Below are 14356 nucleotides of genomic sequence, written 5' to 3'. Positions count from 1 at the left end.
CATTATTTCATATACTCTTACATAAATCTTTCCATTCTCATCTCCAAATCTTAACATTAAATTTGCTTTTTATAATGAATGTATTTATAGCTTGTGTATATTCTGATACGTGTGTTAGGCATAGCACAGCTGATTGCATCCTTGAGTCTTACTGTGGAAGTGTGTGGGGTGTAAGAGGGTGGTCCACAAAACTATCACTCTCCACCAGGGGGAGACAGATGTGATAACAATATCTATGTAATGTGCCAGTGTGTGGTGCTTTGCCCAGGGCCATCCTGTGTGGGATTGCCAGCCTGGCATATAGATCAATAAATAACTTATCTATACTTTCCTGTTTACAAGTAGCTATTTATGACTTCATGCCATTTGACACATCCTGAGTCACTGAAGATTTTCTCACACAACAATATTTTGTTCTTAATAATTTTGTTGAGTTTTGTATATGCTTGACAGTCACAGCATGGTCCTTAGTTCCTTAAATCATGTATAATGTTTCATTTCCACAAGTTAATAAAATAGTTTTCAAGTAAAGAAACATATTCATCATATTGAATAATTTCACAAATAAAAAATACAAATCTTATGATAGTATTCATAGAAATATTAAAGGTATCCAAGTATGTATCATGAGGTAGGCTGCAATGAAGTACCTGAGTGACAGCATAACAATGGAACAATGCACTACTAATACTACTGACCATTTCACTAAGTATATATATATATATATATATATATATATATATATATATATATATATATATATATATATATATATATATATATATATATATATATATATATATATATATATATATATAAACTAATAGAGTGAGAGTAGCTACACCACAATACATATTACAGTAGTATTACATACTATTACCAAGGATTTGGATCACTGTGCTCCACTGTATGTATCCCTGAAATATTGGGACTGTCACCATCTGTACAGCTGTCTAGCACTGGCTCTGATTTGACTTGTGAGTGAGTGGTGCTCTTTTCTGCTGATGTTCTTTGCCTTCTGAAGTGAATAAACAAAAGGCAGTGTAAATGCTGCCACAAGCCACCCAAACTGACCTTCAAGTGAAAAAGTGGGAGAAGTGCTCTGTCCAAAATCCTTGTGACCAAACACTTTCTGGACTTTAGTATTCTTTAGGAGTAGATACAGACAAGACTACTTTAGGCTTTGATACAAAAATTAAAACATCATAGAATAGCTTTTCCTTCCAAGCACAACAAAATGTCAAACCAGCTCAGTGACAACACACTGAAGACTATGTTCCCCTGTTGGCATTCACTATAACACACCCTAGTGAACACCAATTTTAATATGTAGTGGGACTGGAGTACTGCAAAACACAACCATGGGGTGAAGGCTAAGTGTGCAGTGTAAACAAGTAATATAACAGTGCACAAGATTACATAATAAAAAAACTACTATGGGCACTGGTGCATCACAGTAACTACAGGTGCAATGAGTGGTGGACTAGTAAAACGGCAAGTACTTAAGGAGAAGGCGTACAACTAGCTTGTCTGCATCATCACCCCAAATGAAGTCAATGTGGTTGAAGGACGGCCGTGGCATGCAGACATCATGCACCATATTGGGTAAGCTGCCAGCCAGGTGTGCCACGTCCTGAAGCCAAAGAGAAGAGACCAATGATGACTAAATCCACAAGACACTGGATTGATGGTTTCAATGTTGACTTCAAAAATTAGGAGTGGGTGTCATTAGATCCACAAGACACTGGATGGATAGTTTCAGTGTGGATTTAAAAAACTAGGAGTGGGTATCATTAGATCAACAGGTTACTGGATTGATGGTTTCACTGTGGACTTCAAAAACTAGGAGTGTGTCATTAGAGCCACAAGACAATGAATTTATTGTCTCTACCTTGGGGTCGGCCAAGAAGTCGTTTATGCCCCACAGAAGACCCACAGGAGCTACCACGTTCTTCAGGTTATACTGGGGAGGTTTGGTCTGGTTGTATCGCCTCATGTTCTCCCTCGATCCAAAGTCATAGTGCTGGAACTTGCCTGGAAAGATGGATATGTAAAGTAAAGTTACCTGAGTATTTCTCATGATGTTCTATGGCTGTTTTGTGTTCATCATCCTACTTCACTCAATCAAAAACAAATAAATAGAATAAAATAAATAAATAAACAAATAAGAAACAAATCTAGCCACAATGTCATATGCTATCACAGTTAAATACAAGAAGCACTCAAGTTATGATCAACAGACAAGTATGCAAACAACAGCCTGGCTCTTTTTTTCTCCTGCACTGGTTAATCACAAGGGAGGGGGAGAGATGAGCACCAAGCCTAAATGGCACCTCCACTCACCTGACTCCACCTCCTGTGCATAGTGAGCCACAGTTCTGACAGACGTGCCCGCTGGGTTGTTGGCGAGGATGACAGGCAGCCAAGTCTGTGGAGAGTGAAGGGAGCACAGCATGTTAGGTACCACAGATAATGATGCTGTTAAATGTTGAAATCATTATTCTTAACCACTTCAGTACTGGGATGCATTTTTACCATTAGTTTGTGTGTGATTAGACAATTTTATTTACATTAAGAAGGGTCTATAGAGGTTAGAAGATTAATAGCCACAGTATTCAATTTTAATCCCCCACATAAGTTTCTGAAGCTGTATAAGATCACAAAATATTAAGCTGAATGAATATGGAAATGCATTGTGGTACTTAAGAGGTTAAATATTTCTTGAGTTACAAGGAAATCCATATTCTATTAGACACTTTCTTTTCTCTCTTCCATCCCTTCGTCTTACTATAGAGCAATGACACCTTTCATGTCAAACTGTACTTGATTAAACTCAGTCAATAAAAACACTGATACTCACCATGTTAAACTGTGCTTGATCAAACCCAGTGAGGAGGAAGATGCTGTTCACACACATGAGCTTGGTGTACCTCTGGGCAGCGCAGATCTTCTCCACCCACTTAGTAAACAGCCGGTTGTGTGGAAGGAACTCATTATGGCCAAGGAGTAAGAACAGTGCCTGGAATAAACACCTTCAGTCACCATTACTTGCAACCACACACTAATAAGTAACACCCTTTCTCTTTCTCTCACTCTCTTCATATGATAACACAGTAACAAGAAACACCTTTTCTCTCTCTCTCTCTCTCTCTCATATCATAACACACTAACAAGTAACACCCTTTCTCTCTACATATCATAAAAGTTAGATGCCCCACTCAAGTTGTTGAGGTGTAAGAATAGGCTAGAATTAACATCATTTGTCACACATCACTACCACACTTATAACCACACACCATCAAACAACAATCTCCCTCTGTTTATATAAGAAAAGATCACATCATGCATCTCTGTTGGGCCTTTACATCTAGCTTTTATCAATACCAGTAAATAAATAAGTACATAAATGCTTCATCTTTTAGCTTCAGAAGAGCAGCACACACCTCAATTTCCCTGGTGAGTGGTGCCAGGAGGCGGATGGGGCTGAGGATGTGACTGACAGTGGCCACGGGTCCCAGGGCAAACATGGCCTTTACTTTACTGTTGTACTCCGGCCTGGCAGACATTCCAGCAAAGAACATGGTGGTTCCTGCAATGCAAGTAGTAATGGTCGTGGTGTTTTCTATCATATAGCAATAACACTTTCAAGATACTATGCACAAAATATCAATAAAGAAACAAGCATTACAAGTGGAAATATTAATACCTTCTGGAAGAGATCATATTGTATAGTAAGGTGTGAAATTATTAACCTACTATTACTCACATAAGAGTAAAGCAGTACATAAATACACACATACAAATGCCTTACCCATGCTGTGGCCAATGTAAAAGAGGGTAGTGTGGCCAGTCTTGTTAAGGATGTAGTCTATCATGGCAGGGACATCAAAGTAACCCATCTCATCCCAACTGCAGAGAAAGGCAAGTGAACGGGTTGCATCAAACACTTCCATCTCATAATGTGATTCATGTTTCTCAGACTACTATCTACTTTCACAAACACTTCAGCTCCCAAATACTAATATTCCTTCACACACACACACACACACCGCGTAGTGTAGTGGTTAGCACGCTCGACTCACACTTGAGTGGGTCTGGGTTCGAGTCCCAGAGGCGGCGAGGCAAATGGGCAAGCCTCTTAATGTGTAGCCCCTGTTCACCTAGCAGTAAATAGGTACGGGATGTAACTTGAGGGGTTGTGGCCTCACTTTCCCGGTGTGTGGAGTGTGGAGTGTGTTGTGGGCTCAGTCCTACCCGAAGATCGGTTTATGAGCTCTGAGCTCGCTCCGTAATGGGAAAGACTGGCTGGGTGACCAGCAGGCGACCGAGGTGAATTACACACACCTGAAGTCCCAGAATTTGCCATCTCTGCCATCAGGGTCAAGCTTTGTGTGGTTGCGGGAATAGGTGTTGCCACGTGCATTGCCAAGCCAGATGTCATATCCTGCGTCTGCCATGATGTATGCTGAGTGGAGGGAGTGAACAGTGATAAATGTGTGACATACATGATCACAAACAGACTGGTAGTGAAAGAAAGGAGATCCTCATTAAAGTAGGACAGCAAGAAGAGTAATTTCCAGTAAGATGAGTAGTTTCCAGTACAATACATACAGTGCAACACATCATCTCAAACACCTACAACTTGCCTGGTCAACTTTTCTGGACACCCTATATGAATGGCGAGCTTGTATGGGACTGCTGGGCTGGTGCACAGATAGACACATTACACTTTTAAATTATTCTAATTAGCTATAACCTCATCACCTTGCAATACTGATGTTTAGGTGACCTCCAGACATCCACAGCTCCCTCACCACTTACCAGGAGCCTTCTCAGGAGCACCCATGATCCAGCTGGAGGAAGATGAAAGCAGTCCATGTTGCATTAGAATGGGCTGTCGGGCCATCACCCTGTTGTGGTCCTCAGTGTCTCCCTGCCGGCCATGGGGGATGCGGTGCAGCGTCAGGAGGTAGCCGTCCTCTGTCTGGACAATGTGAGTCTCCACGGGGAAGCCATACTTGGTGATGAGACCTGGCTGTGGACAGAGAGAAGGGGAATATGTAACACTTTTCCTGCTATTTGCCAGGTTATCCACACCTAACTGTGAACAAAGGCAGGTAGTAGTTTAATTGTGGACTAAAATGAATAATGCAGGGGATAAAATAATTGAGTTACTTTTTTATTTCTTTTGTGGCGTAAGGTGAAAAATAGGGGAGAAAAAGAAGGCCCACTGAAGTGCAAGTCTCTAAAGAAAATACAAAATGAATGATCCAAATTTAGAGTGCTGGAAATAAAACCCAAATATTTCCTTATTGGGACAGAAATTATTGGAGCTTGTCTTAACTTTTTAAAGATAGAGGTAACTAGTACATGGCAGGGGAGTCAAGGTGAATTCATGATATGGTTAAAAATTGATATGGCTTCATTAAGGGGATATCCAGGTGAGTCAAGCAACAGGGTTAGTGACTTCCATGGGTTTGGATGGTATAGCACGGGTACGGGGGCGGATGTCCCTCTGTTTGGTGATTTTTCTTTGATTTTCCCGCCAAATCCTATATTTTCTCTCCTTAGACTTGTAAGATTTCCCAAATTTCGCCTATTTTAACCTTCCCCCACCCAAAACACGACTTGAAAAGGAGCAGACCTTGACATTAATGTTATGACGAGGGGCAAAGATTACTCACCACCCAGAACACAAACACTGACACGGTTACACACTACACAGTCATTCATAAACGCCACATACAATCTGACGATTACCTCTAGCCATGTTTACCTTCCCTTCTCACTGATATTACTGGTTACTTGGTGCTCCTCTACACCTATTTGACTACTCACCACATCCAGGTATATGTCTGGATTGATGTCATCGTCCGCCAACACCCCCGGCAGGAGAAAGAGGAAGAGGAGAAGATAGGGCATCGCGATCAGCTGTAGATGCTTGGCCCGTGATGACAAACGCTCCGCTCTTTTCCCGCGACTGTTTACAAAAAGGCCACACATGATTAGTAAGGTTCTAAAGACTGTTTCTACTATTGATATGGTACCAAAAAATATAAAAACACCTTTAAAAACCTGTGTAGGTTTAACTAGAGCATGTTGAATGTAGTGGATGTGCGGACCTCTAGAGAAATGCTACAAATTCTGGTCTGACACTGTACATCACCGTGAAGACAATTTTCAGAGGTCATAGAGAGGATCGGCTATAATCTCAAGTGTTTTTCTCTTTAAAAGCTTGTTGACAGAAATTTTTCAGAATATAATGGTCCCGTTTTGTGTCTCTCTACTCTGGCCTTGATTTCTTATTCACTCGGACCAATGCTTGTTAAAATAGAGGCAGATTAAACCCATAACGTACTTCTCTCCCGAGTGTGAAGGAGGAGGAAGACCGAGGGAGATGAAGGAAGTGGATATACACTGACACTGACTGACTACTGATGCAGCACGCGAAGCCAAGCAAATTTCTGACACTTAATCAGCATATATGATAAGTTCAAAATATGCCTCAACAACTAGATTCTCCCTCTGAATAACATCTCTCTCTCTCTCTCTCTCTCTCTCTCTCTCTCTCTCTCTCTCTCTCTCTCTCAAATCTACTCCCTCTCTCTCTCTCTCTCTCTCTCTCTCTTTCTCTCCCCAATGAACAAATACTCTTTATTTCATACTTCAAAAGCAGACAAAATAGAAACTATGCAATCTAAATCTATAATAGGAAAATAAGTAATTTTATTTCATACATCACATGGTCGGCTTCCATTCATTGTATTAGGCGTCTTGCTATTCCATTAGACACATAGTCTAGGTGCCCAGAAACAAGTACTAAGCTAAGAGATAAGACAAATTTGTAAATATGTTTGCGTGAGAATGTGAATTGAGCTTTGAAGTAATGGCGTTGGGAGAAGCTATAGGAAGGTTATCAGTGTGTGTGCTTGTGTGTGTGTGTGTGTGTGTGTTTATTTGATTTTTGGGAAGAAATAATACTGATGTAATGATAAACAACAAAACTACTAGTAGTAATGGCATCATGATCAACAACAGCAATAATAACAACACTAATTTGACCACACACACACACACACACACACACACACACACACACACACACACACACACACACACACACACACACACTTAACAATAACAAACAAGAACAACAATGAGAAACACGTAATGAAATCTGAGAGGAACAAAATAATATACACACAAGAAATGGGAAAACCCTGTGTGTGTGTGTGTGTGTGTGTGTCCCTTATCACACCCTGGTCTTCCCCCGTGACTTCATGTATTCAGCCCTTTCTCGTGGGAACAATGTACGTGAGATCCCCCAGTGCCTACTATGACCCTGAACCACCACCACCACCATCGCCACAACCACCACAACTACTACCACCACCATCACCACCATGCAGTATCAAGGTCCGGAGCTGTAAAAATATTCAACAATTTTACGATAAAGTTTTCTTCTAATAACCCTAAAAGAAAAAAAAATCTAGAGTAAAAAGAAAATCCTTATACCATCCCATCCTTCCCTCTCTCTCTCTCTCTCTCTCTCTCTCTGAGTGTACACAAAGAGACATAGCAAACCTTCACTTACCAAGAGACTAATAATAACACTGTCTAAACACACACACACACACACACACACACACACACACACACACACACACACACACACAGGATACACCATCACCACAAAAACCATACCAGTAAAGCACCAATGATTACCAACTACATTATACTCAAGACAAATCACCATATTCGGTATCACTTTTGTCCCGCACCTCTCTTCCGCATTCCAAAGGCTCTGCTGGCTACTTACTACCGCATAATCCGAAGTTACTAGTTAAAGTGACACGTATTATTAACCCCTTCAGTACTGGGACACGTTTACCTTGAGATTTGTGAACGATTAGACTATTTTATTGACGTTATGAAGGGTCTATGGAGGTCAGAAGATTAGTGGCCATAGTTTTCACTATTTTAATCCCCTACATAAGATTCCACAGCTGTATACACTCACCAAATAGTGAGCAGTATGAATATGGGAACGCGTCAAGATACTGAGGGGGTTAAGGGCATTCTTGACGGTTCTGGTGACAATTTAACAGCATTCATACATTACCAATAGGACACGGATATACTCATCTTTTGAAAATAGTCGTGGTGAGAGAACACGGCGTTTTTTTTTTTAATAAGGGACAATGGAATGCGCGCGCACACACACACACACACACACACACACACACACACACACACACACACACACACACACACACACACACACACACACACACACACACACACACACACACACACACACACACACACACACACATGCAAAGCACACACAAAGCACACAAATATTTATCGCAGCCTTTAACAGACCTCAAGAATTTCTCCACTGCATGCACAGAAGCACACGCGTTACACACACACACACACACACACACACACACACACACACACACACACACACACACACCTATCCTTATCCAAAAAAAAAAACTGAGAGAGAGAGAGAGAGAGAGAGAGAGAGAGAGAGAGAGAGATACTGGATATCTCTATGACGTCTGCTAATCTAGCACACTCTCCCCCACGTCTCCTTGTGCTCCAAACAGTTAGGTATAGATTATAAACACTAACAGTAATACCACCTCACGTAAGTCACCATACTCCAAACAGCTAGATATTTTTCATGGAATGAGGGATATTCCCTATGAAGAGAGACTGAAAAAACTTAGTCTGCATTCCTTAGAGAGACGTAGGTTAAGAGGAGACTTGATATAAGTACTTAAGTGGTATAAGGGTTTTAAGAAAGGGGACATAAATGTAGTTCTTAGGATCAGTAGCGGGAACAGAACCAGAAATCATGGGTTTAAGTTTGAAAAATTCAGGTTTAGGAAGGAAATGGGAAGGAACTGGATTTCCAACAGAGTGGTTGATGAGTGGAACAGTCTCAGTGGGCCTGTAGTCAGGGCTGAGTCAATAGGGAGCTTTAAAAGAAGGTTAGATAAATTCATGGATGGGGAAGATAGATGGAATTAGGTAAATTAAGCACACTGGGACTGCCTCGTATAGGCCTGGCGGCCTCTTGCAGCTTCCCTCCTTTCTTATGTTCTTATGTTCATATGTTATAGGCCAAGAGCAACATAAAACGAAAAAAAAGGGCCCACTTAGTTTCCAGACCCCTTTCAGATACGGGAGAGTCAGCCAAAAGAAAGAATAAATGTCTTGAAATGCAATGGTGGACTTACCATTAGGCAACACTAGGCGGTTGTCTGGGGCCCCGAGTTTCTGGGGGCCCCATGAAACGCCTCATTCATTTATGGTTAATAGAGGTTTTATTATTTGCATACATTGATTATGTTTTTGATTAAAAATCCATTTGCTAAAATGCCAGCAGAATGATTATCCTATTAAGTGTGTATCGGGATCCCCTATGGGTGTATAAAGAAAACGGGCCCCCACCCCACTTCAGTCCCCACTATATTGGATTACGTGCGGGGGTCCCCATGCCTACCTTTGCCTAGGGCGCCTAAATTCCAAAAACCGCCCGTATTGAAACGTCCCTAGGTGTGTCAAACTAACTTCTCCTTAGTTACCATATGTCACTGGTCTGCTCTCCGCCTCCCTCTCCCAGCACACCCCCAACACACGCACGCAGGAAGCAAGGCAGTGATACAGTAAGTGTATTGCCCCGTTGGTTCAGGGTGTTGCCTTCATCAAGGACGTGGACTGGCTGTGACTGGACTAGACTGGCGCTCTCTCTCTCTCTCTCTCTCTCTCTCTCTCTCTCTCTCTCTCACGAGGACGCAGATACGTAGCCTTGTAATATAGCTTAATTTTCCTCGTAACTGACAACTAGGCGACAGCAAATTAGTAAATATTGAAAGTGGATGTGATAAATAACAACGACTTTTCATTTCCCCACCACTATCACCACCACCACCACCACCACCTACCACTACTACTACTGCTACTACTACTACTACTGCTACTACTACTACTACTACTACTACTACTACTACTACTACTACCGATAGAAAAATAAACCTAACGAGGAGAAGACAGAAAACAGAGAAGAGGAACGCCCAGGGAAAACAAAATAAGATGAATCAGGAGATAATTGAAAACAAGAAGAAAGAAGAAAGAGAAGATGGAGGAGGAGGAGGAAGAGGAAGAGGAAGAGGAAGAGGAGGAGGAGGAGGAGGAGGAGCAACAGCAGCAGACTTATTGGCTCTTACAAGTTATGGCGATTAAGTTACTCGAATCTAAACAGAAAAAGGAAGAAGAGAGGAAGAGAGTCAAAGAAGAGGTATGCAGATAAGAGGAGGAGGAGGAGGAGGAGGAGGAGGAGGAAAAGGAGAAGGTAAGTGAAGGGAGAGGAAGGGAAAAGGAAGGAAGGAATTAATCTCACGCAGTTGTATGACCTTGAAAGTAATCTGAAGGGAATGTACGCTCTCTCTCTCTCTCTCTCTCTCTCTCTCTCTCTCTCAGTACAGCAGCACCTGAGGATGGAGAACGATTCTTCTTTCTCCTATACTTTTCCACCATCACCACCACTACTACCTCATCCACCTCCTCCTCCTCCTCGTTATATGATATTGTAATAGAGCAAAAAAAAAAAAATAAATAAATAAATAAAAATAAATAAATAAATAGAAAAATCTTATTCGTAACGGTAACAGAGAGAGAGAGAGAGAGAGAGAGAGAGAGAGAGAGAGAGAGAGAGAGAGAGAGAGAGAGAGAGTAATAAAACGAATGCATTGGCCACACTCCGCACCTCAACACACAACTCACCAAACCGGGAAACAAAAATTCACTCACACACACACACACACACACACACACACACACACACACACACACACACAGTTAATGCAATAGGAGACTGTTACAATGGCATCACTAACGGAGAGAGAGAGAGAGAGAGAGAGAGAGAGAGAGAGAGAGAGTCTCTCTCTCTCTCTCTCTCTCTCTCTCTCTCTCTTTACTTTCCTCCTTCCTCACATCCTCACTCCCTCCCCCTATCTCCTTCTCTCGCCCCATTCCTCTCTCCACCTTCTATTCTCTCTCCTTCTCTTCTCTTCACCTTCCATCTCTTACTTTCCTGCCTCCTCACATCCTCACTCCCTCCCTCTCCTCTCCCCCCTTCCTCTCTTTCTCCCCCTACTCTTACTCACTTCCTTTGAGACGAAAATTGTGGGATAGTTGACACCGCCAAGAATTTCACGTCCATTGACAAGAAGCCTTTCATGTTTCCTTCCCTCCCTCTCTTCCTTCTCTCCTACCTTCCTCCTCCTCCTCCTCCTCCTCTCCTTCTTCTCTCCCTTTCTCATTTGTCCCCTCGTTCCCTCACCTTCCTTCTCTCCGTTCCTTCCTGTTGCCTCTTCCGTCTTCTCTCTTTTCTCGTCTTTTCATTTCTCCCTCATCATTAAGAGAGAGAGAGAGAGAGAGAGAGAGAGAGAGAGAGAGAGAGTGGGGGGAGAGACTTGGTGAGTTCGATTCATATAGAAGTTATTTTTTTTCATTTTCTAATTCTCTCTCTCTCTCTCTCTCTCTCTCTCTCTCTCTCTCTCTCTCTCTCTCTCTCTATCTATCTATCTATCTATCTTTTTCCCACCAATCCTCCCTAACCACAAATTTACCTAATGACTCAGCACTAACTACCGGATTATTGAGTCTAAACCACTCTATTAGGGAAACTTATCATACTGTTTGTCTTAAATATAACTTCTAATAAGCGTGTGCCCATTACTTCCTGTCCTTCTTTTGTTAGTGACCTTGAGGATTTTGGTTAGGGCACCCTTGGTATGGTCCCTTGCAGTATTTCCGTTAGTTTGCTTCTGTTCCCTTTCACTTCCTCAATCTGACTTTGGTCCGTATTCTGAAACGCTTTGTTCTCTCACCGTCACTATTTTCCAAAGGTTCGTGTGTTTTCAAGGGTATTTTTGTGGTTCTGGTGATGGATTGGCAAGAATAGTAAGTGACTCAAAAGGAGAAACTGTCTTGAAAACTTAGGTAGTCGTCTATGTGAGAGAGAAAAGCGTTTCTGAAAAAGGGCGTTTATCATATGAAAGCTTAACTCCTTCAGTATTGGAACGCATTTTTACCTTGATTTTTGTGTACGATAAGACGATTTTATTTGCATTAAGAAAGATGTATGGAGGTCAGAGGATTAATGGCCAGACTCTTCACTATTTTAATCTCCGAAGCTGCAGAAAATCACCAAATAGTAACCAGAATGAATACGGAAACGTGGCATGGTACTGAAGTGGTTAATTGCCTTCCCGTTACTTCCTGTCTTACTGCTGTTGATGACCCTGAGGATTTCTGATTAGGTCACTCTTATTTTGATCTTCGTAGTGAGTCTTTCCCAACACTGCCCTCGCTGCCTAACAAAACACTAAACACCTCACGCAACATCCGATCGTCTGTTTTCCATCCTCCTTGACGTCACACTGCTTGCTTCTCTCTCTCTCTCTCTCTCTCTCTCTCTCTCTCTCTCTCTCTCTCTCTCTCCCTACACCAGGGAAAGAAACTCGAAAAAGAAGACTGAAATGACGAAATCTTAATAAATGCACTGTACACACACACACACACACACACACACACACACACACACACACACACACACACACACACACACACACACACACACACACACTTCTCACTCATAATAATAACAATGCTACTTCTTCTTCTTCTCCTTCTACTACTACTACTACTATTACTACTACTACTTAACTCCCTCACTACTTCCACTCCTCATTCTTTCCTCCATTCTTCCTATCACTATAGTTTGCTCGTTCCTCATTTCATTCTGGGAAAACACTATGAAAAATCGCAGCTTCCTTCATTTCCTTCTGTGTTTACGTGGGCTCCATTGACCTCAGCGGCGCGGTGGTGGGATGGAGCAACTAATAACAACACGTGAGGGAAAACACAAACCATCTAAGAACACAAATTTAAGAACACAAACCATCTAAGAACAAGAATTTAAGAACACAAACCATTTAAGAAAAAAAATTTAAGAACACAAACCATTTAAGAATTACGTGAGGTGTTAACTTGAGGTGAAAGAAAAGCATGAGGCTGAGATAAGAAGGGTGAGAGAGAGAGAGAGAGAGAGAGAGAGAGAGAGAGAGAGAGAGAGAGAGAGAGAGGAGGTGACTGACAAGTGGGGGGGGGGCAAGTTTCTCCTCCTCCACCACTGCCACCACCACCGGAGCGTCACATCCTGAGCCTGTAGAGCGTAAATGGAGCGGTGGCCAGGTGTTTTGGTGTAGTAGGAGCAGTGCCGTCTTGTCCCTAGTGTCTGCCGCGTGTGTGTCTGTTGTCTGTACGTATTGTTGAGTGTTTCATGTCTCCTCATGTCTCCTCATCTCTCCTTCAAAGGCCAGAGAGATCATCAGGCGGGTTCTCAAGAGCGTTTCGCCAGTTACCAGTGTAGAAATGTTGTTAATCTAGGTCTACAGTCACAGAAAACACGTGTATTGTCTAGTGTTTCATGTCCTCCTCATCTCTCCTTCAAAGGCCACAGAGATCGTCAGGCGGATTCTCAAGAGCGTTTCGCCAGTTACAAGTGTAGAAATGTTGTTAATCTTGCTCTACAATCACAAAAAAAAAAAAAAAAAAAACAAGTGTAGAGAAAAATTTGTTGAGATGCGGTCAGTATTTCAGAATACGGGTTAAAGTTTGACTTGCGATTTGGAATAGTTCTGCTCCTCACTCTCATTACGTTTAACTCCTTCAGTACCATAAAGCGTTTTCATATTCATTCTGGTTACTATTTGGTGATTTTATACACCCTCAGGAACTTATGTGGGGTTGAAATAGTGAAGACTCTGGGCATTAATCTTCTGACCTCCACAGACCCTTCCTAATGTCAATAAAATCGTCTTATCGTACCTAAAACTCATGGTAGAAATGTGTCTCAATACTGAAGGAGTTGAAAGGCTCTACTAGTTGAAGTGACCTCGGTTTTTAGTCTTTTTTGTGGTTTCTAGTGATAGATTAATAACATTACATTGTGAGGTAGAAAACACTCTTGAGGACCCAGCTGATCATTTCTGTGCATTTTGAGATTTGTGAAGGATTAAGCAGAGCGTTTCTAAAAACAGGCCTTGTGTGTGTGTGTGTGTGTGTGTGTGTGTGTGTGTGTGTGTGTGTGTGTGTGTGTGTGTGTGTGTGTGTGTGTGTGTTTTCTCAAGCGCTTCAAGTCCTGCTATCTGTGTTTTAGATCCCTTCACTGATATGGTCTTGAGTCAGCACACAGGACAGGGTAGAGAGAACTAAACCCTTATTCCACCTTCCAGCTGAACACCCAAATACCTAAACACACACACACACACAC

General features: G+C 41.9%; 1 protein-coding gene across 3 annotated transcripts; it reads right to left on the bottom strand.

Annotated features, from left to right (window-relative positions):
- Nucleotides 1–519: 519 nt before the first annotated feature.
- Nucleotides 520–9732, bottom strand: LOC123501563 (lipase 3-like). 3 transcript variants are annotated; one of them, XM_045250461.1, is made up of 10 exons: nt 9603–9732; nt 5839–5980; nt 4822–5035; nt 4345–4465; nt 3812–3909; nt 3444–3589; nt 2861–3019; nt 2344–2428; nt 1892–2034; nt 520–1633 (listed from the first exon to the last, which is right to left on the bottom strand). In XM_045250461.1, exons 2-10 carry the CDS (start codon nt 5920–5922, stop codon nt 1484–1486), a joined length of 1200 nt encoding a protein of 399 aa, XP_045106396.1. In that variant the 5' UTR covers nt 5923–5980; nt 9603–9732; the 3' UTR covers nt 520–1483. The 3 variants fall into 3 exon arrangements, with proteins under 3 accessions (XP_045106396.1, XP_045106395.1, XP_045106397.1); XM_045250460.1 differs by lacking the exon at nt 9603–9732 and adding an exon at nt 6359–6432; XM_045250462.1 differs by lacking the exon at nt 5839–5980 and having other exon boundaries at nt 9603–9708.
- Nucleotides 9733–14356: the final 4624 nt, after the last annotated feature.

This window comes from Portunus trituberculatus, chromosome 9, assembly GCF_017591435.1.
Source record: "Portunus trituberculatus isolate SZX2019 chromosome 9, ASM1759143v1, whole genome shotgun sequence".
Classification (NCBI taxonomy): Eukaryota; Metazoa; Arthropoda; class Malacostraca; order Decapoda; family Portunidae; genus Portunus; species Portunus trituberculatus.
This window is presented reverse-complemented; position numbering and strand designations above follow the sequence as displayed.